Source organism: Aptenodytes patagonicus, chromosome 8, assembly GCF_965638725.1.
Source record: "Aptenodytes patagonicus chromosome 8, bAptPat1.pri.cur, whole genome shotgun sequence".
NCBI lineage: Eukaryota > Metazoa > Chordata > Aves > Sphenisciformes > Spheniscidae > Aptenodytes > Aptenodytes patagonicus.
In genome coordinates this window covers 17,981,528-18,002,564 of record NC_134956.1, presented here as the reverse complement: position 1 = coordinate 18,002,564, position 21,037 = coordinate 17,981,528, and the positions used below count along the sequence as shown (strand labels likewise).

Genomic DNA, 21,037 nt, shown 5'->3' with positions numbered 1-21,037 from the left:
CAAAGGGAAATCAATAGAGATAAGAAAGCACAAAATCAGTTGAAATATCTTCCTCCCATTGCCAGGTTTTGACCAAGTCTGGAATTAAACACAAGACCTTACACAACACTAAGAGCACCAATTCCTTTCACTGCACCTCAGCGTTCTCACTGCTGCCACTCCTCAGGTTTTCTTGTCCTCTGCTGTTGTTTTCTTTTTTGTGACAGCTCCAGCTGAATTTTGACGTCAACTCTTTCTCTCGTACCACACTATCTCTACATACCTCAGGCTTCTTTGGATGTGCACAGCTTTCCCCACCCCGCCTGACATGGAAGTGAAATCCTCTGCCAAGCATGGCAGGTGTGGGATGAAGTTGTTCCAAAGCTGCCAAGAATTCTCATGGTGAGAATTTCTCTTTCTGAAACATCTTCTCTGCCCGTAGCTTTGTTAGCTGTTCTTCTGGTTATTACTTTTCAGACAACAAACTGCAGTGTTCAAAAAGCTTTGCAACAAAGCTGAGGGACCACCATGCAGTCACCCTGGAGAAGCCTCTGCCACACAAGTCTGGGAGACACATGGTCTTGGGTTGTGCCCCAACTTGTCGGCCCACAATTCTGCTGAGAGGGAAGTCAGCAGTAAAACACTGATGGGAGCATGATTTGGCCCACAAAGATTGTAAGTTTATCTGTGTAAGATGATGTTTTGCAAGGCAGGATACAGAAATAAATAAGGGCGTTTTGGAGGAGAGTCTTGAAGGGAAAGATAAATGAGGAATAAGTAGGAAGGATCATTTGTTTTCCCAGCTAATAAATATAAGCTGCCCCCCCCCCCCCCCCAATATCCATCTTTGGTGTAAGAAATCTCTGAGGCAGTTGCATCCATTTAAAAGTAAAACATAAAAGTTTGGGAATTGTAGTACTTACTACTACAGTCATTTTTGTTGGAGGTGCTGGTAGGAACAAGGACTCACTGAAGGGAGGTTGAATGCTTGCCTTTTGACAGCTGCCAGCTGTGAGCCTGAAACACAGCAGGGCACCTTTCCTACCTCCTGACTTCCCTCTGGATTTCACATCTGGCCCCAAGGAGAGACAAGACACTGGACTGGACAGAACATGGGTCTGATCCTATCAGGCAATGTCTAAGTTGCCTGCTCAGGTTTTCTCATCTGCCACCCACAGAAATAAACGCTCCAGGTGTGAGGTATCTGGCATCTTATCAAGGGACTATAAACAGAAAAGGGACAGGGTTGCTTGGAAAAGCAGCTTGTCTTTCAGCTAAGTTTCAAGCTTATGGGTTTTTTTTCGGGGGATGGCAGGTTGCAGTGAATTTTCACCGAGTACAAAGTTGTATATTAGGGGTTGTATAGGACAAGAACTTTATCTCAGTAGATCCCAAAGCACTATGAAAACAACTCTTACGTGTTTGTGTAGAACTCGGGTAATTACACTAACTATGCAGCAGAAAAAAAACCCCATTGCACTACCACTTGAATACTGAACTGAAGAATATTTTCTAAGCAAAACACTGGGAGTTAAATTAGAAGTAATTGAGTTACCCAGCTGGAAAGCTAATGGTAAAACACCAAGAAGCCATAATTCCCCACATTCCTTTGCTACCAAGAAATCATACAGCCCTTTCATAACTGGTAAGTCCAGAGGAAGTGCATTTAATGAACTATTGAAAGGCGATGTTGCTTATTGAACTAGGTCAGCACCTGTGTATATCTTTAAAGAGTAAGAAATAGAGCCTGTCTGGTTATCTCCAGCTACTGCCTGCTAGATGGCACATCCCAGTTCAAACCACAGCAAAGTTCAGAACTAGGAAAAAGGCTGCTATGTGCAAGCTACAGCAGGGAAAGGAGCTACTGAAGTTACTGCATGGTGCAGTGAAAATAAACCCTTGGTTCACTTGTTTTATACTGCTGAACGAATAAAGGAAGACACCCATTGCCATCAGGTTGTAGAGGATCTGCAATACAGGAGATGGTTGCTTTTGACTTCATAAAGCATCTGCTCACGTAGTCTGGGGTGCATATTAAGACAAAGAAATGTTTGCTGCTTCTCTTAAAGCATGAAGAGTGAAAAGAGCTATCTTTGGTAGCTTTCTCTATGAAATCTCAAAACATGAATAGCTTTACTAATCTGATTCAAAACTGTAACTAGAAGTGAGGTCTATATGTAAAAGCAAAAGTCACGAATGTGTTTGATGTATTTTAAGTAAGGCGCTGAACTGCAGTCGTTATTTACAGATCAAAGAAGCTCCAGCGGTGTCCTGAAACAATCTAAGTGAGAAATGCCAAAATCCGATTTCATCCATGTCCATATGTTGCTTTGAACTCATAATTCACAGAATTGGTCACTATATTGAACTAATTATCAAGCTTAACGCTTGCCAATTTTGATGGCTGTGCTCCCTTAGAAAAAAGTCAGGTTTGAAGGGAAGCAGAATGATATATTGAAAGACGTGCAGCCTTTATTGAAATCGGGGGAAGAAAAGCAATGAATATACAAAAAAATAATCCCTCCCTCCAAAAACCAAACCATTTATTTTTCTAAACAGTCGCTGAGACACAGATTACCAAAATAAATAGTTTTCATTAACCAATACATATAAAAACCAAAGTGGTTAATTCCTCCTCCCCCACAGGAAAAGTTTCTTGTAACAGTTAAGTGGAAAATACCTATGCTATCTAAGAATCCAATGAGGACATATATTGTACATGGAAGTAAAATTAAAACAACAATTTCATAGCACATCCCAATACATTTAAATTAAAATACTAGTAACAGTTAAGAGAAACACTGAGAAAGTATTTCTGCAGGCAGGAATATATAAGCAAAGTGTGTTCTGATATCAGTAAAGACTCTAAAAATTACTTTTTTGCCAATTAGTTACAGTGGTTGGAAATGACCACAAACATTGTTTTGCCAAAGAAGCGATTTCAGGAATCACACAGCTTAGGCTATAATTAAAAAGCAATCCATGGGAAATAGGTTATTACCAGTATTTAGCAGCTAATTTGTTAGTTAATGCCTTAACAAAGCTCTCCTTTGATTGCAGTAGAGGGGGGAACAACTTCAAGAGGATTATTTGCTATTAAGACTTGTACTCAATTGTTGAGAATGCTTATGTGCTCCTGCAATTACAATTGCATAGCAGTCACCGGGAAAGCTAGATGGATTCAGCCTGTGCTACAGCCAGCAATTCACACTTGCAGGGCAGAGTCTGGCCTCTGAATTTTAAGGACAATTTGCAGAGTACCCTCATGAATGTGAGTGTTCGCTAATTAATAGAGGTGCAAGCTGAACGTTCCTTGATGCCAATCACATTTTATTTTATTATCAGTGACATCAGTGTGGGTTCCACCCCCCTCCCCCTTATATTCTTTAATTCTGTTTCTGAAGGAGCAGTCACGTAACTGCTGCAGTCTCTGGATAGCATTTTTCATCAAGATAATGTGATACTTCATTTGTTTTTCCTTCTGACAAAAGTGACAACACAAAAGATATTCATAGAATCTGACAGAAAATATCATATTTAAGTCACATTACTGGAAATAAACATAACAGTAACCTATAAATGTATTCCATGTACCGACAAGTTGTAATCAACTCAAGCTACCATCACTTGCTACTATCTCCTATCATAGTTACTATCCTGCTGATCAGAGCAAGGAATTAAACACCCCGCTAACCCCAGACTTAACTTCAGTTACAGGAAATGTAACCTACAAACTTCTAGGTAACAAGACAGAGGGAAAAAATCCAAACTCACCCATATTTATGAATTGCTTTTCCTGCCAATACTACCTCTTCAGACTCTTATTACCATATTTCAATTGCAAAGACTTTCCTATAGCGAAAGCTGTGAATAAAAATATATTTAACAACATAATTGAACCTAAGGCACAGTTTCTATGTAAAGGTTGTTTTGGGGAGCTGTAGCCCAGCTGACACAGAACCTCAGGAAGCATTCAGCTGCAGAGCAAAGCAAAGAGGCCCATTAATCATATTTATCAAGATTGTCTACCCTGGCTTTCATGCAGTTAGGGGAAATGTGCTATTCTACTTCAGCAACAAGGAGCAAGGCTAAAACAAACTGACCTAACCGCATGGGTCATTTCCAGAAATAGAAAGTATACTAGCAGCACAGCTGTACAGGCCAGAAGGCAAAATGCTGAGAAGGTTGGAGAAAAAGGGGAAAAAAAAACCACCCAGAACTTGTGAGGTATGTAGCCAGCGGCAAAATTATACTGGGCCAAATTTTGCTTTAATTGGCATTCAGTACATTTAAAGTCAGCAAGACAAGATTCAGCTAAGTGCCTCATGGTCTTATATTTCATGAGACTCCTAACATGTCTTCTTGCACTTCAGGACTCCATATCAGCAAAAGCAAGAATGGAGCAGATAACCTCCCGCTGAGGTACGAGCATATTATTTAGTCTGATACGTACGGATACTTCTTTATTTGCTCTTCTCTTGTTAAGTTAAGAGACTGTACAATGTCAAATGCAAACACAGAATACAATGTACTAGCTGTTCTCCCATGGAAAGCGGGGATAGTATCCTGGCTTACATTTCTCTTTCTTTTTTGGGGGTTTGTTCTGTCTGAAAGAGCATTGACAGGCCTCAGCTTACTCATGACAGACATTCATCCATGTCACATACCGCACATCACTAGCAGCCTTTAACTGGGAAAGATTCGAGCCTGGGATAACTAGATCTGGCAGAGTGACCCAAGCACTGCTCTATCTGCAGCGTGATGCCAAAATGTTCAGGCCAAGCTCTACTTTATCGTAGCTAGATCTGCTGGCTTTGAAAAGCAAGATCACAATTTTCACATATTCAACCAGCGTAAAAAAGAAAATTTGCAGAGCTTACACTTCATTGGCTTCTATAAAATTAACAGAAAAATAGAAGTGAGATAAGAGCTTAGTTTAACAACACTATTTCCATCTGCAGTATACGCACCAGGCCTGCTTTGCCTACATTTCTATAAAAATAATGAAAATCACGTTACCACCCATCTCTCCTGTTCCATCTCCCACATGCATTTCCAGCTACATACAAGTGACATTGGATCTCAAATTAAGGCGCACACCACATGGGGATTATCCCAAAGATTATAAAGCTTATTGTATTTTTCTTAAAAACAGATAAGCTAAGAAATGCAGAATCTTGGCAAAAACTGATGCTAAAAAAAATTTAAAATAGCTTACTACATAACCTGTGAACTCTCAGCATGGACACTGTAATGTGTTACGATCATACAACCTCCTTTCTCTTCTTTATCATCACATAGGCATTATTCCACTGGGCAAGGATACATGGGGAATACTACAGACCTTATTCAATCGATTCATATCAAATGAAAACCTAGTCAAAGTTAAAAAATAGGAATCCATAAAAATCATTCCCAAACTAAATCTCACCCAATTTACTCACACAAGTTAGTCCCAGGAAATTCAATGGGACTAGTCCCCAGAGTCAAATAAAATTAATAACATTTCAAATTTTATGTTTCCTTTGCAACTGGGTTGAGAGGCAGGATTAAAGCAAAGTCAATTCCAAGATCCACAGGTCATCCTAAGATTAGATCCCTTGCGATAGGCATTTCCTTGCGCTGGCAGTGCAGCAATCGCAAGCATTGTGTGCCCTCTAGTGTATGACAGCTTGTAGCACTGAAGTCAATATGCCCATAGCAAGGAAGAAACAAAGAAAGGTCACTGTGCTCCAATTTTTCTTTTTTTTTTTTTGAAATAGAAGCAAAAGTTCCCATGCTCAAAATTAACTTTTCCCTTAACTGGCCAAAATGTTTACTATAAGGTTTGATTGCTAGTGCACTCCCAAGATCCCCCTTTAAAGAAGCTAGGAAAGTTGTTTCATGTATTCCGTTAGCTAAAACCAGCCAAATCTGGCCCTGAAAATATTCTGAAGCTAGGTGTGACTTTCAGTATTTTCTTTTTTGGGGGTCACTTCTACACTCAAAACAGTGGAATCAATTCTTATTTCCTGCAAGATAATAAGCTAGTCTTTCAAAAAAAGTTGAAGTATGATCTGTATTAAGCACTTGGAAGAACTGTTCTTGCAGCAGACTCTCACAAGTGCCTCTCTAGCCATGCTTCCAAACATTATTATAACTGTGATAAATTATATAAGCTCTCTGCCACAGATACGGTTTCTTTTTCACACCTTCACCATAACCTTTGGGTTTCAGATTCAACTTTTCAGTTTCATGCTTCTCAGTAGATGCCTAATACTTATTTATATATACATATTATACGTAATGTAAACAAGTAACAAAGCAAGTATTATATATATCTCTAGATATATAAAAAAAAAATCTAGTGACATGTCACGGTTGGGTGGAATTATTTATGGGCAAATGAAGGCATGGTTTCAGCAGCAGCAGTCCAGATTAAAATCAGTTTCCTCTCTTCTACATGCTTTAGCTACATCCCTCCAAATGTGCTGTTGTACCTATAGATGAAAGATCATCATCACTACTGTCTTGGAAAATCTGCACAAATGGTAATTCAAGTGCTGAGGCTCCCACCAAACCCAGCACCACTCACAGGCACGTTATTATGGATACATGCAGACCTGAATTTTCATATTGAGGATATGGATGACAGATTCCTAGACTCAATGCTGGGACGATTTAAGAGAAAACCCCGGCTGCCTTCCTCACCCCACTGCCAGAGATCTCTTACTTACACTAGCTTCTGCTGGTTCTGGTACAGGGTATGTCAGGCCCTCCTTTGAACTCCAGCTCAAAGCCCACCGGTTTATGCTACTTTGATTTAAACTACAGAGGTGCTAAACTCCCAGCAAAAAGAAGGGGACTCTCCCAAACAAGTCACTAGAGCTCATATGTCAATGCTCTCAGACCTCCCTCTTGCTGAACTATTTCAACAAGCTACAAAATACGAAAACATCGTCTTTCTGAAAACATCATCTTTCTGATAAAAGAGAAAGCAAGATGACAGCCACCACTCAATTTATGGCCAGAGACTCGCAAGTGCTAAAGGCTCTCAGTCACTGCCAAGCTCAAGGGCAATCAGAAAGCAGACAGCCTGGGCTCCTGGTCCCACACCAGCCCTGCTCCCCAGAACTCTCACTATGCCCTCAGGTCCTGAAGTGCATCTTCTCTTGACCAGGGCAGATACTCGGGTGTTTCTGTTAAAGCAGAACTGTTGGGTGAGATAACATCATACAAGGACTTTTGGGGAAAAAACTTTTGACCTTGGATTGCCGATTCTTTTAACTGTGCTTCTGGTTTTTAGCAGAGGTAGATACTAGGTAATAGCAGCCCAAGTATGAAAACCAGGTAATTGCTATTAATACTGACAGCAGCATGATTCTGCTGGTGGAAGTCTTCCACTGTAAAAATCATGGTTTGGTCTACTTCAGGCAAGAATTTCATCCTTGAAAGACAGCCCTGTACTTTTAGAAAATTGCTAAATTGCTTGTTGTTCCAGACCAATCACACACATTTATAGGACTAGTTGCTTCAGAGAGTCCAAGACCCTTGACAAGGTATTATTAAAAACAATACCATATTTTACATGTACATGCATCCATATGTCTCTGTACAGATTTTATATAAACAGATACACCACACGCACATATCTTTTTAGGGTTAGAGAATTACCTGCTTCAGCACAGACATACAGAAATTGCTTCACCCACAAATGAAACACAGTCTTCACCAGATACAGCCCAGCAACCCTTCAGCCATCGGCAGGATTACTCTACAACTTAGTAAAACAGGAAATCTTGTCTCCCACTGAGAACTACAGAAAGAATTTAGGCAGACAAAATACAGTTGCCCATAGTAATGTAATTGTACATAGTAATGTAGCTGTGGAATTAAAACTAAAAGTCACCACTCAGCCAAAAATTCCACAAATTTGTTCGATTCTTCCTTTTTTTTTGCTTTTAAACAATAGCAAGTGTTAAGGCCAGCCAAATTTTACAGAAGTAGGCACAACTGTCTAATCCCATTAGACATGCAGTGGCTTCCCCTGACTTCAGTGTCGTGCTATCAGGCTACAATGACTTAAAATTCAAAGTTACTCCATTAACTCTAATATCCTTAGTTTGCTCTGGAAAGCTTTAAAGATGTTACTCATCTAATGACACTATCAGATAGCTTTTTTTTTTTAAATACGCCTTATAATCACTTTGATTTGCTACTTAGTACTTTTACTATTTTAAGCCTTTTCCCCTCCTTTTACAATGAGGACTCTATCCCTTGGTGCCTGTCCTCCCTCTTGTTACTGTCCCACCTTCTCATCAGGGAAAGGGATGCTTTTTGTGTGCTCTGCTTCATGAGGGATTTGCAACCACTTCCTGATCCTTTGTCACAGATAATTTTATTTAGGTGGGGAAACAGATTGAGGAAATCCACATACTCCACTGGAGATAGCATGTGGAGTGTGCTCTTCAAACCATTGTGAAACTTGTAAAAAAAAAAATCAAAAGCAATCAATGTAAAGAATATGGTTCTTAGGTTATTTAAAGTTAAAAAACAAACAAAACAGAACAAAGAAACAAAAATATATCACAGCATGAAGAACACCAGAACAAAGTTAGGCATTTTCTTCTTCCCAACTTGTTCTTGCCCAGAGTGTTGCTACTGACCCACAAAACATTCCTACACCATGAATGCTGCAGCAAACATCACTTGCAAAAATGCTTTAGTAAGCTGCTTAGAGAATGTATGGAAATAGTATCTCTATTTCAAGCATGCGGTAGAATACACTTCCTGCAAGACTCTGCTTGCACACGCATTCATTTGGAAAGAATCTGCATTATCAAATCACAGAAGCCGTTTTTAGTGCACATAGTTTTCGAAGTGTTTTTTCTGTTCAAAGACCCTAGATGCAAGGCTGTAGTTTTCAAAATACAGAAACACTATGCATATATGAAATTCTTTTCACCTGAAGATATCCACTGATGTCAGACAGATGCAATAATTGTATGCTCCACTGCTAAACTGCAAATCAATGGCAGCAAGGATGGCCGCTTTCTGCTTCTAACCAGTATATATGGATACTGCACCTAGCCTGGGAAAGAGTGTTCAACCGGAAAAACCGAGATCATTGCACATGCTTGACCAAAAAAAAAAAAAATTACACCCCCCCAAACTTCAACAAAGGAATTTGCTTTAGGTCTCTGTCCACCTTGGGCAGTTTATTTGCCATTCAGGCATGTCACAAAACCTATTTCCCACAACTGGTAAATTAGAAAAAGCAGGGTTATTTTGTGGTCTGTAAAAGTCATTTATAAGTGCTTTTTGAGATCTCCATTTTCATTTCCAAGTACTATTCCAGCGTTTGCAAGGAGAAGGTAATGAGCATAACCTACAACAGCGAAGGACAGTTATTCCTTTTGTCCATTTATCAGTGTTCCAGGTCACAAGCTAGATGTGCCTGAGCCCTTATCCCACTGCATGGACTTGTCTCCTGCTCTTACCCCACAAGAATTACCTTTAACCCTTTTGCACCTTTCAAAATGAAAATCCCTTGAATATGGTTATCTAGAAGGATACAAGCATACAAGTGATACAAGAGCTGATACAACTCCGGTGATAGGCTTTCCAAGACAGAGTAGTGTTAAGGGGGGGAGGAAAGCAGGGACTTATTTTTCAACTTTCCTCCCATTAATCATGTCACATAACTTCTGCACAATTTTCCACATGGCAGGGACTAGCTAGTTAATCCATTTTACAGTTCCTACACCTTTCATGAGACTGTTGTTGTTCTATGTAGAAACACCCAAGACAAAGAAATGCTGGTTGCTCAGTACAAGTCAAAAACCCAGTGTTACAGATCCTGCCTGGCAAATTCCTGGTTAAACCTAACCTATCTAGAATCGCAAAATAAAATAAAGCCAGCTCAGTTTTCCAGAAGGTAACAAAAGACAGATACTGCACATATTTCATTAAGGAGGATGTTTATTTTTCCAAATATTATATTAAGATAGTGTCCTGTTTGCCTATTTCTATCAACATCTGCTCTGTAATACACAGAGAATGATAGAAGATCAAAGTTTTAATTGTGCAAGTGAAAGAACGTATTAATAGCATTCTTTCTGTCCTACAGCAACAGAGATAAACTTAAAAAAAGCCCTCTAACAGCTATGAGAACAGGATATTTATATAAAGATGTCCTAACAAAAGAAAAGCATGCAAAACTACCTCTAGTGGATAAACAAACTAGGCTCCCTGTTTGCAGACTGTTCCCTATCAAGCTCAGCCCTCAGAGATCCCCTCCCTCCCTCAGTCAACAGGGTCAACATATCTCAGCTGGGTTTCACATTTTTATACAAACCCTTCTCAGCATCCTTTGTTCACTGACCCTTTAAATTTAGGAAAATGCAGCAGGTGTGCCTGTAAGGCCCATTTTGCTGCTAGTTGCTTTAGATTCCCTCTCCCAGGTATTAAGTCATTTAAGAAGGGATTTTTTTGTTGGTCTTTTTTCTGCTAGCTCCTTCATCTGCATAGGCTGCACTGCGTACCCTCCATATCCCTTTTGATACACACATTATAACAGGACACTAGTTCTGTGGCATACATACAACAAACAGTACCTCCTCCTTAGGAGACGTTATTATTTCTTGGCTTTGAGATTGGGAAGAGCCTGAATTTGTTGCCTATTTATCACACTGCTGCCACTCATTAATGCAACCGCACACTTTGAACTAGCTGTCCTCCTCCCCAAAATTAATATAGCATGGAGTGCTTTCTCCCTCCCAAGACAGCAGTAGCTGCCTTTATCCACTTAAGGCTCTGACTTGCATACACTGAAGGGAAAAAAACAAACAAAAAATCCCAAACCAACCCACAACTGTACTAACATAAAAAACTAGGACTCCCAAAAGTGATAACTAGGCTATCTCACTGAAAGTATGATCAATAGCATGCTGTACAAGAGTGGGTTCAGATTTATCAGTAGTTTTCCTTCAAATTCAGAGCTCTGAGATGAGTTCTGAAACAACGTTGTCAAGTAAAGCATCATTACCACCTCTACCTGAACGGAGGCCACCACAAGCAGACAGCCTGAATTGTCTCAGAAAAGTCTAAGAGGCAGCGCAGAGGACAAGCTTACTCAGGGCTACCTGCACAGCAAAGACTGACATCTGAAAGTGATTCTCAGTCTCCTTTCAAGACATCTGTGAATTATAAAGAGCCAGTCATCCTCCATCCCCTTTGTCTTTAAGGAAGAGTTTTAATATTAATTTTAGCTCCTTTTGAATCTACTTCTGGGCTAGGGCCCAGTCCATCTGCAATATTTTAAAAAGTGACAGATTAAAAACACACAGAACACCCACTCAGGACTCACTCAGTTCTTCCAAACTACGGTAACTCAAGACAGAAGGGACACTACGGTTAACCGTGGCACTGCTTGTGCAAAGCTGCAACCTGCACACAGACACGCAGAGGGTGAAGTAACTCACTGTACAGTGAGCTATTGTACACAGGGAAACTGGACAAGGCACTTCCTTTTCTTTTGTGTTGTCCTCTCATTCATAACAATGTCCTTTAAGACATCTGCTAGAGTCCTGTAACATTAATGGAAAAGCTCCAACGGGAACTCAAGGGTTTCTCTCTTTTTCCCATGAACTGAACATTATGGAATTTTAACAGATGTTCTACTTGGTCATAGTTAATAAAATGAATTATGCAGGAATTAAAAATCTGGCTCCATTTGCTTATATAAGATCTCAGCAGCAGAACTACATTCCCATTAAGACATTCTAGAAGATTTACAGTGGATTTATAGTCTGCTCCTGCCTTGTTATAAGATGGCTGGAGATTTTACAAATGAGCTTGTCTCTGTTGTGGAAAACATGAATAAATTTACCTGTTCATTGACTGTTCTTAGTAGCATGATCCAGTTTCCACACCGATGCACACTGGTACACTACAACCATAGGAAAGGACAATTCTCACTTGGATTTGCTTTGGAAATGACATCATGGGAATTCCACATCGTTTCACAGCCTCTGATTTCTGCCATTTATTCAAAGTCTCATTCAGCAACCTAATAGCCATACTCCCACTTTGTGCTTTATCACAAAAGCTTTCCTCTTGGAGCACGGATGTCTCTTTTGGGCTACTACTGCCAACAGAATGATGCAGCGTACCTCACTTCCCTTTCCATTTTAGGGTTAGTTCAGTGTAACTACATCAAAGGAAGATGTAGAGACCAAAATGTAATGGAGATGTGAGAGAAAGGCACCAAAAAGGAGTTAGGTGAAAGTCATAGCCAAAACTTCCAAGCATTGAGGTTCACTCAAAGTTGTTTCCAAAAGCATTACGTATTTAGCCATCTTCTTTCTCTTCTAATATTCATCTGTACAGAAAGTATTCTGATGAGAAGATAAAGGGGATAAGTGAAAAAGTGAGACTCAAAAATGAAGGATGAAACAACTACCCTGCATCAGAACAGAAGCAGCACAGGAGCTAGTGCAAATTACACGGAGCAGAATAAGGGTGTCTTGAAAAGATCTACTATGCTACAGTAAAAAGACGAGGTTTTAACATTACACTCCCTTTATAAACAATCAGACTCATTTTCACTTAAGTCCAAGCAATTGGCAAGCAGATCTCCGTCCAGGCACTGAAATCTGCTTTATGTAGATATTGATGCAACAACTAAAATTAACCTTTCTTAAATTCTGGTTCAAGACTTTTGCTAGTGCAAGAATACCATCATCTGAAAAGCATCAATATTCCCAGACTCTTCCAATTATTTTTTTTTTTTAAAATGAAAAATCATGCATTGAAACCCCTCTATCCAAAAATCCCACTCCACTGTAACTAAACAAAAGGTTTTGTGTAAGTAAAGAACCAAAGCATGTAAACAAACTCTGTAAGTATAAAAGTCAGCTGTAATTAAATACCAGTCTATATATGCTATGCAGCTACCTGGATGTGTCCAATAATGAATTAATATAGATTTTTATCTGAAAATAAAGACCTTCCCTAAAGGAAGAAGTGTACTTAAAGAGAAGGGAAAATACCAAGATTAAATGTCAGGCTTACAACAGTTCCAGCTGAAGGTTCAATATGCTGTTCTTACTCAAGCGGACGTTGCTTTACAATATTTAGTGTCAGAAAAATGCAACGGTCTTAACAGATTTTTTTTTTTTTTAAACATCACCTATGATTTGTTTCATTTTGAAGAGAAAGCACATTTCATTTGGTAATCATTTATTTCTCATTCTATTGGACAGATTCTCCCAAAAAGCAATACTTCAACTGAAATCAGTTCTGAGGGATCTTTTATGAATATACATAATGGAGAGGACCCCCATTAAATTTCCAACAAAGTGCTGCCATTTTGAGTAAACAAAGTTATCTCAGCAGGGTCACAGGATATGCCATAAATATGGTCTGCAAATTAATTACCACCCTGACATATGTCAAAACTAATTTTAAGGAGAATAGCACCCAGTAGTAACCATGTGTTTTATCTACCTGTTAGTATGCAAAATCTGTATTCAATGGCATCTAAATTTATTCATTTATTCAGAACCCCTCAGAGAAATCAAAATAATTTGTTCGCCTTTTTTGCCTGTCTCCAAATGAAATCTGAGTGAATAACATGTGTTTAGTGAGCCAGAAAATAAGTACAGGACGAAGCTATGGTGGGGGGTTACGTTTCAGAAAAGCAGGTGTCATCTCTGCACAAATAACTAATTTTTTAAACACTCAAAACTGCTAAAATAGACTGCAGCGCATTATCATTTTTCAGCACTTTAAGGAACACTAAATTTGGTATTTCTTATTTTAGGTAATATCCATCTTTATTCCATAACTGTAACAAGACCTGGCTAACATAACTGTCCTAAAAACAGTTTTCAGCATGAAGAAAGGCTTTTAAAAGCAGAGCTATTGAATGAAGGCTTAAAAAGCCTCTGCAACTGGCTTTATTATGAATGGCAACACAGCCAACAGATCTGATCCTGTGTTTAAAAAACAAAAGAAGCAAAGATCCAAACCTAGTTTACTCGGTTGAGTTATATAAGGAGAGGACAAATCCACATGTACCACACTGAACACAGTAAGTAAAGAACCCTTCCTGGACAACAGCTGTTATGTTTTCATAGGAATTGAGCCTCATCTCTTTATTTGAGGTGCTCATGGTGCAACTTCTGCTTTGTCAAAAGATGACCTCCTGGGATCTGATTCTGAAACAGTTTTAGACTGGGAAATCATCAGTATGTTTTTCTACTTCTTTTATAATCTGCCTTTAGTTCATACACCATATCAAACACTTCCATGACACTAAGCCTGTAATTCATAGTACATTTATGAAGAGATTTTAGTTTAGGAACTATTTTCTGCCAAGCAGGCCAAAATATTTTTAGCTCCAGTTTTTTTTCCAACAGTGAAGTACTTCTGATTTAGAGTTAAGTAATGCCATATCGCATCTACAGACTGGATGACTAAATGTATTTCTTTCACACATTTAAAAAAAAAAAAAAACAGGGAGCACAATTCTCCCTATATACAGATGACAGATAATCTCTTGGCATCTGCTGACAAATATATTTAAAGAAAGCCTAAATCTGTCTGTGCCAAACTTGGCCTGATGCCACCAGTTCACCATTGTTGGCATACATACTTCACATGATGCAATCACAAGACTTGAGGAAGTTTCCAGTACTTTATTTTATGGTTTTCATCATGTTAACTTATACATTTCCATCCTTTTACAATTTAGCAGCAACAGAACTGAGAGACAGGATGGTAGATGACTTTTTGCACGTACCACAGGTTTTCTTAGTGCACATTATCAGTATTCTATTTAAATCACAGACTAGTAACTTATCTAGAATGAAATACAGTAGGATTTAGAGCTTACTGTTACAGCAATTGATCTCAATTGTACTACTCTCTCTTCTTAGAAAACAAAGTGAGGCAAAAGAATCAATTTTAGAAAAAAAGAGAAAGACAAGTGTTTTACCTCTCTTAATACTGTGCTTTTATAACCCCGATAAAGTCCTTGAATACCCTGTAAACCAACAAAAGAAAGCATCAGCTATATGGAATTAGTTTGCCAAAGACCACAATTTATCAGTGACTACGAGGCAAGCGTTACAGCCTTACTGAGTGTCAGACCTGAACTTCCTGCAAATTGACTATATTGATTATAACACTGTATACTGTATTCCATGATTTACAATGCCAGAGGGTTTTATGCTCATTTCAAAGATCATTTAACCACTGTTCAGAATAATCAGTTACAGAGAAGAAAAAATACCTTACAGTTAAAATTAAAAGGGCAAGAAGGCACAGAAACACATTACTTCAAACTCTACTTGCCCAGTATTTTGGTGTAGAAGTATCCACTATCCCATAAATATTTTGAAACTACTACTCTTCTGTTTAAATAGCCCATGCAAAATGAACCCAAAGGATGAGAGCTTCCTATGTCCACCTTCTTAGCCTTGATTCAGAGCTTTTATCAAGACAAATATTTTGTATTTTTAACCAGCTGATAACATTCAAAACAATTAACATTTTATTTTATCAGTGTATATAAAATTATGTTTAATATCTTATAGGACAGTTTATTTCACTGTTTAGCCAGTCTTATGGTTCTCTGGCCAGCTACAAAGAAGGGGAAAAACGTACAGTTTTGAGAGCACCAACTTTTAGAGCAGAATGACCAAGTCACAAAAAGAAGTTCCAGTGACCCTCTTGTGCAGGATTATCACAATAGTTTTCATTTACAAGCAAATAAAAATCAAGTGGATCATTTAAAGGTCATATTTGTGTCTTCATTTTCCTGGCTTTTACACACGGAAATGCATGTAACATTTTTCCCCACAATGTTTTCAGGAGCCACTTTCTCTTACGGAATACAACTTGAAAAACGCCCCTTGTGAGACTCAGTAAAAACAGTGGCAAACAGGTTTTTACAGGAAGGAACAGTATAACTACTGAAATACTACTGTCATACTGAAAAGATGACAAAAGCTCTTATTTTTCAAAAGTTACCAATACTGGATAAGCACGTTTCCAGAGCTCTTACAGAGCCTCTCTGAAATGGTGCCTTTAGGACATGCCCTCCAAAGCCTGCTTCAAAAACTGGAAACCACTCGGCAAACTCTAGATACAGAGAGTCAATGTTCTGTTGTCCCAGACAAGGACTGTTTACAAGCAGAGCTTTGGAAACTGGAAAGCTAAATACCTCTTTTTTTTTTTTAATGTAGGTACCCCATATAAAAAGAGGAAGAAAAAGAGTTGTTTAGATTGTGCATATAAGTGCATGCACACGAGGGAGGTGGGGGTTTGGTTTCCTTAAACACAACATGCCCATTGCTTCTAACAACAGACAGGAAAGCACTAGAAGAGCACAGAACTGGAATAAAGTTGTAGGAATGCTTCCGGACATGTATGGCACTGACTGGGAAGAATGAAGCAACTTCTTTGAAATTTTGGTCTGAACTCACCTCATGATACAAGGTGTGGGACAGAATCCGGAGGGTACTCGAGGAAGGAGAAACCTGGGCCCTTTGCTTGACAATCTCAGATGGAACCCGTATGAGGCATGCAACCTGCAAAAGAACCATATGTTCAGAGAGCAATTACTTTTGCTGCCTTACTCTTCAGATAGCGGACACATTTGGAGATTGTTCCAAGTACAGAAACCTGAAAAACGAAGAAATCATTTTTGTAATTATACAAGTTGAACTTAAAAGCTGTTTATGAGCAGCTTATGTATTTGCTCTGAGCACTATGTACTTTCTGAACACAAAATTGTACTAACAGAAAAATGGAAGTACCCTTGAAATTTTTAACCTCCAAATCAGAAGTAGATTTGGGTGGGGAAAATCACCAATGAAACCAAAATTTTGAAGCCATCCTGCCTTTTGGCAGCCACAGGAATTTTTCCCCACCACTTTCACAGATCTAAACCAGAGTCAGGACTTGAACAACAAACTTCTTTCCTAGGTACTTCCTTTGCGCCCTCTAGTGACTGAGAGCAAGAGACACTCAGGTTAGCTTTAGATGCACACAATATATTCAACGTTTACCTTAAAACACACACTGGATTTCATTCAAGATGAATCATTGGATTGATTCTTTCCTACACAATAAATTTATTAGGCAAGAAAGGCCCCTGCCGCTGAATGTAATAATGTGGCTGCTGCCACAAAGCTCCAGCTTTTCTGAAAAAGCCAGACCTGACTTTAAAACGTTCACCTGCCACTACAACTTCAGGTAGGAGTTAAGCTTGTGTGCACATAATTTTGAGGAATGAGGATCCTGAAGTGTCGGAGAGTTACAAGCCTCTCATCTCTCTAGAAAATGCCTGTTTATCAGCACTTAAACTTTTAAGAAGAGTTTGTCTTCAGTTGGCCCCAGAGATACTTAAAGCAGTGCTGGGACTGGTGGCAAAACACCAGAGACACCACAGGCCCTCACCAGATTCTTAGCCTTCCTTGGTCCCATCCTGTGCTGGGCTCAGGAACACACTGCGACGAACCTGGTCCCTAGACATAAAGGTGATCACCGAGTACTTCAAGTCAACAGCAAGCGAGGTGAAAACTGTCCATCTGAAGTGGCAAAACAAGCTGCTAACTCAGAAACCCACATGTGCCAAGGAGAGTTTAAGTTCAGGAGTTTACTGCCAGATTGCACAGAGACAGTAACTTGAGTGGTCATTTGTGGGTAACACAGTATAAGGTTTAAGTCCCATTTTCACAGAGAGACCAAGAAAAAGTCCGTTACCCTGTTATATTCCTACAAGTTTACCAGACAACAATATCCAAAAGTCATTACAAACAGATCTAACTGCATGTGCTCTTCGATTCTCAGGGTCAAAAATAACAAGTGACCCCAATCTGTCAAGAAAATAAGAACTGTCAAGTTTTTTGATAGTTCAGCATAAATATTTATAGAACTTCATGCTTCATAACACTCCATGTCCTTATATTAGCTTTTTATTCCTTCAAAATATGGAGGCAGGAGGAAAGCTTTAAAAAGGCTTGGATGAAAACAATCTAGTCAATCAAGACCAGACAAAGAGTGCAGCGTGGCTTCCTGACATCTGGGGTGCTGCAGTTTTGGCATGAGAAGGGTGGCTACAAAGTAATGTCTCTATTTCACCTGGACTACTTGGGGTGCATTTCATTTCAAATTAACTTTGATGTTTCTCCCATTTGAATTTGCATTTACAAGGGAATCTGTGGCTGCACAAGAACAAAAACAGTGATTACATTGCTGTTATGAAAGGAAATAAAGGCTTGTGTCACCCGGGCTGCGCTGTCAGATTGGCTCCACAGGGCACTTCTGGTACTAAAAAAGCCACGAGCTGCAACTGCCAACATCAGACTGAACGGTGACATTTCCGCTGTGCACCTGAACTTACAACGTGTTACCTTGTTTGTTCCTACATGTGTACCTTACTATCAATATCAATCCGAGCAGTCTTTTGATGTCAGTCAAACACGGGTCTCTAAAGGGAAGTATGCAAGATTAAGTTCACTCGTGTCTTATTAGCCCACAAGGTTGAAAAAAAAGTAACAACCTGGGACAGATGGGTGCAGAAAAATCTCAAATCCATTATGCTCAGATCTCAATCACTGCAGCGCCTTCCAGGTAACACTGCCAAAGTTAAAAGAACACAACATGCATCTCCATGGTTTGCTTTCTTAGCTAAATATGTTCAAGCAGCACTGGTATGATAACACCGCACCAAGAGAATTCATACTTAAATTTTCAGACATCTGAAAGCTATAAGCAAATTGCACGAGCAAGGGTGAAAGATGTAATTGTGTGGCTGTTCCGCAGTAACTGTCCACATATATGCTTCTACCTGCATCGACTACTAGACAAATAGACATGGAAGACAGACAATCATGTGACCTTGCACGGTGGGAGCCCATTCACCTCCCTAAACACCAAGATCCCAGGAAGAAATTGCTTTTTAATCTCTTGGCTGTTCACACAGATGTAGCTTGTTGCTTGCCACAGAAGAGCACAATACGGCCTGCCAAACTGAGGCCATTCCTGGTGCATCCTACCAGTTTTGGAGATGACCCTGTGACAAATTAGCTCTCTGTTGAACATCTGCATAGCCAGCCACGGAGAGGGTACAGCAGTGGGCCCTCAGCTACCTCGGCCGACATTAAGGCATGAGACAACAGCACCCTGTTGATAGGGGCCACGCTTATTTTTCCAAGGAAGCTCTGGACCCAGGAGTTATTCCCTTTTTTTTAATGGGAGTAGAAAGACAGAATCAAGATCCTACAGACCAAGTTCAGGGGAAAAATGGGTGCTGCCCTGTAAGCTCCTTCCTTATTTGTCAGGTAATACAATTCTCCAGTTTTCAGACTCTCTCCCCCATGTCAGTGCACGTGTATATGTACTATAAGGGCAGGAAGACAATAACACTGAAACAAAAGGCTCAAGGATTTTTTTGATTTAAGCTTTAACAAAACCTGATTTTACAGCTACAAGCAAAGCTATTATTAGTTTACAGAGCAGGTATGCAGAAATGACAGTATTAGCATCTATTATCTTTCTAGTCTTTTAATACAATAACCACTTCTGAACAAAAGAGTACTGAATTTCAAAATCCTTGTCTTAAGGTCAAAGAGTGACTCCAGTATTTAGGCACAAACCTAAGTGCATTTTTAACTTACTGACTTGCATTAGCCAGTTAGGGACAAAAGCTAAAAATAGGACTATTTTGTTAACATTTATCTATGTATTGCTAAGACAGTATATCTTCCAATTAAATGAAGGTAATTTTTTTCCTCTTGTCAGTTCAGGGAAAAGTGTTTTAACTTTTGGATACTCCTTACATGCATCAATGCTGCCATCTCCTGGTCGGATTCATGTGGGAACCAGACTTTCCTGGTTGGTCTGACCGATGTCTCCACTGATCGTGAAGAATGAGCAGTGCAATTAAAGTCTCAAAAGTGCCTTAAAGTGAAGACAAAGCCTCTTCATATATACCGATTTAAACATTTTGTTTCAGTATATCTGAAACATGTTCCTACATGGCTGTAGCTAACAAAATAAGATCTGCTGCAAATAGCACCAGGAACCTACACAAAGCCTTTTGCATGGACTCATCTAAGTTTATTGGAAACACCTTATCTTAAAGCACTACCTTCTGCACAGGGGCCAATCCTACTTAAAGCTGGAGCAGCTGTTCAGAATTAGGCAGTACTCATCTAATTCATCAGCACAAGGCTACCGAGCATTTTTCTCTAGACAATAAGACAAGACACAATAAAAAAAGAACAAAGAGGGGATAGGCCTGCTTACAAGGGGGTTCAGTGCAAGTAAGTCATCCAGGCCTTGATGACTCAATAGCCAGGGAAATGCAAAAGCTACAAGATATACACAGCTCACTGTTCATCCAGGGAAACCAGCAACAAACAGCCTACTGTGAAAACGGCTGAAGAAAACTCCCAACCAAAAGGAGATTTTTTTTTTTTTTTTTTAAATGATTTTGTGGTTAACGTGACAGAATCTGGAGTAGCTGGTTGGACTAGAAAGAACCCATTGCATTGCCACTGCAAATTCTGGAGTAAGCACTCATCTGCAAGCCGCCATGACACCACTTCTAGTTCACTAGCAGGTCCTTGCTCCTCTATCCAGTATGTTCTGTTCTTTAGGCAAAGCCAAACATAGACAATGACATCATCTTTAGAAAAGACCACAACTCCTCCTAGTCTTCAGAGATATATTATTATCCAAATATTAACATATCCCATTTAGATTAACAGCCTTTTGCTTCCATCCTTCGTGCTCCAGGCTAACCATTTTCTACATGACTGGTTTTGTAGGATTTAGAGAATCAAAGATAACACGTGCATTTGGTTTTAGGCACCTATACTACAGTTTGACCACTAACCCTGCAGGCATGATCTGTGCAGGAGATGTATCCAGAAACATTTGAAAGAGGACAGAGCAGGTGTTACAGTTGCTATTAAGGGCTTATGCTGGGTATTTAAACTGGGTTGATACATGGCAGGTTTTTCTCAGAACCAGGGACGCAGCTGGTACAGCACTATTAGCA

The 21,037-nt window shown here is 39.4% G+C and overlaps 1 protein-coding gene across 1 annotated transcript in view; it reads right to left on the bottom strand.

The window, feature by feature from the left end:
- SLC25A26 (solute carrier family 25 member 26) overlaps positions 1–21,037 on the bottom strand; it is a 92,209-nt gene that overhangs the window by 55,125 nt on the left and 16,047 nt on the right. Inside the window, exons 4-5 of the mRNA XM_076346607.1 lie at positions 16,452–16,556; positions 14,960–15,007 (exon numbers count right to left, since the gene is read on the bottom strand). Of these exons, the coding sequence (XP_076202722.1) occupies positions 14,960–15,007; positions 16,452–16,556 (153 nt within the window). The remainder of the gene's footprint in view (positions 1–14,959; positions 15,008–16,451; positions 16,557–21,037) is intronic.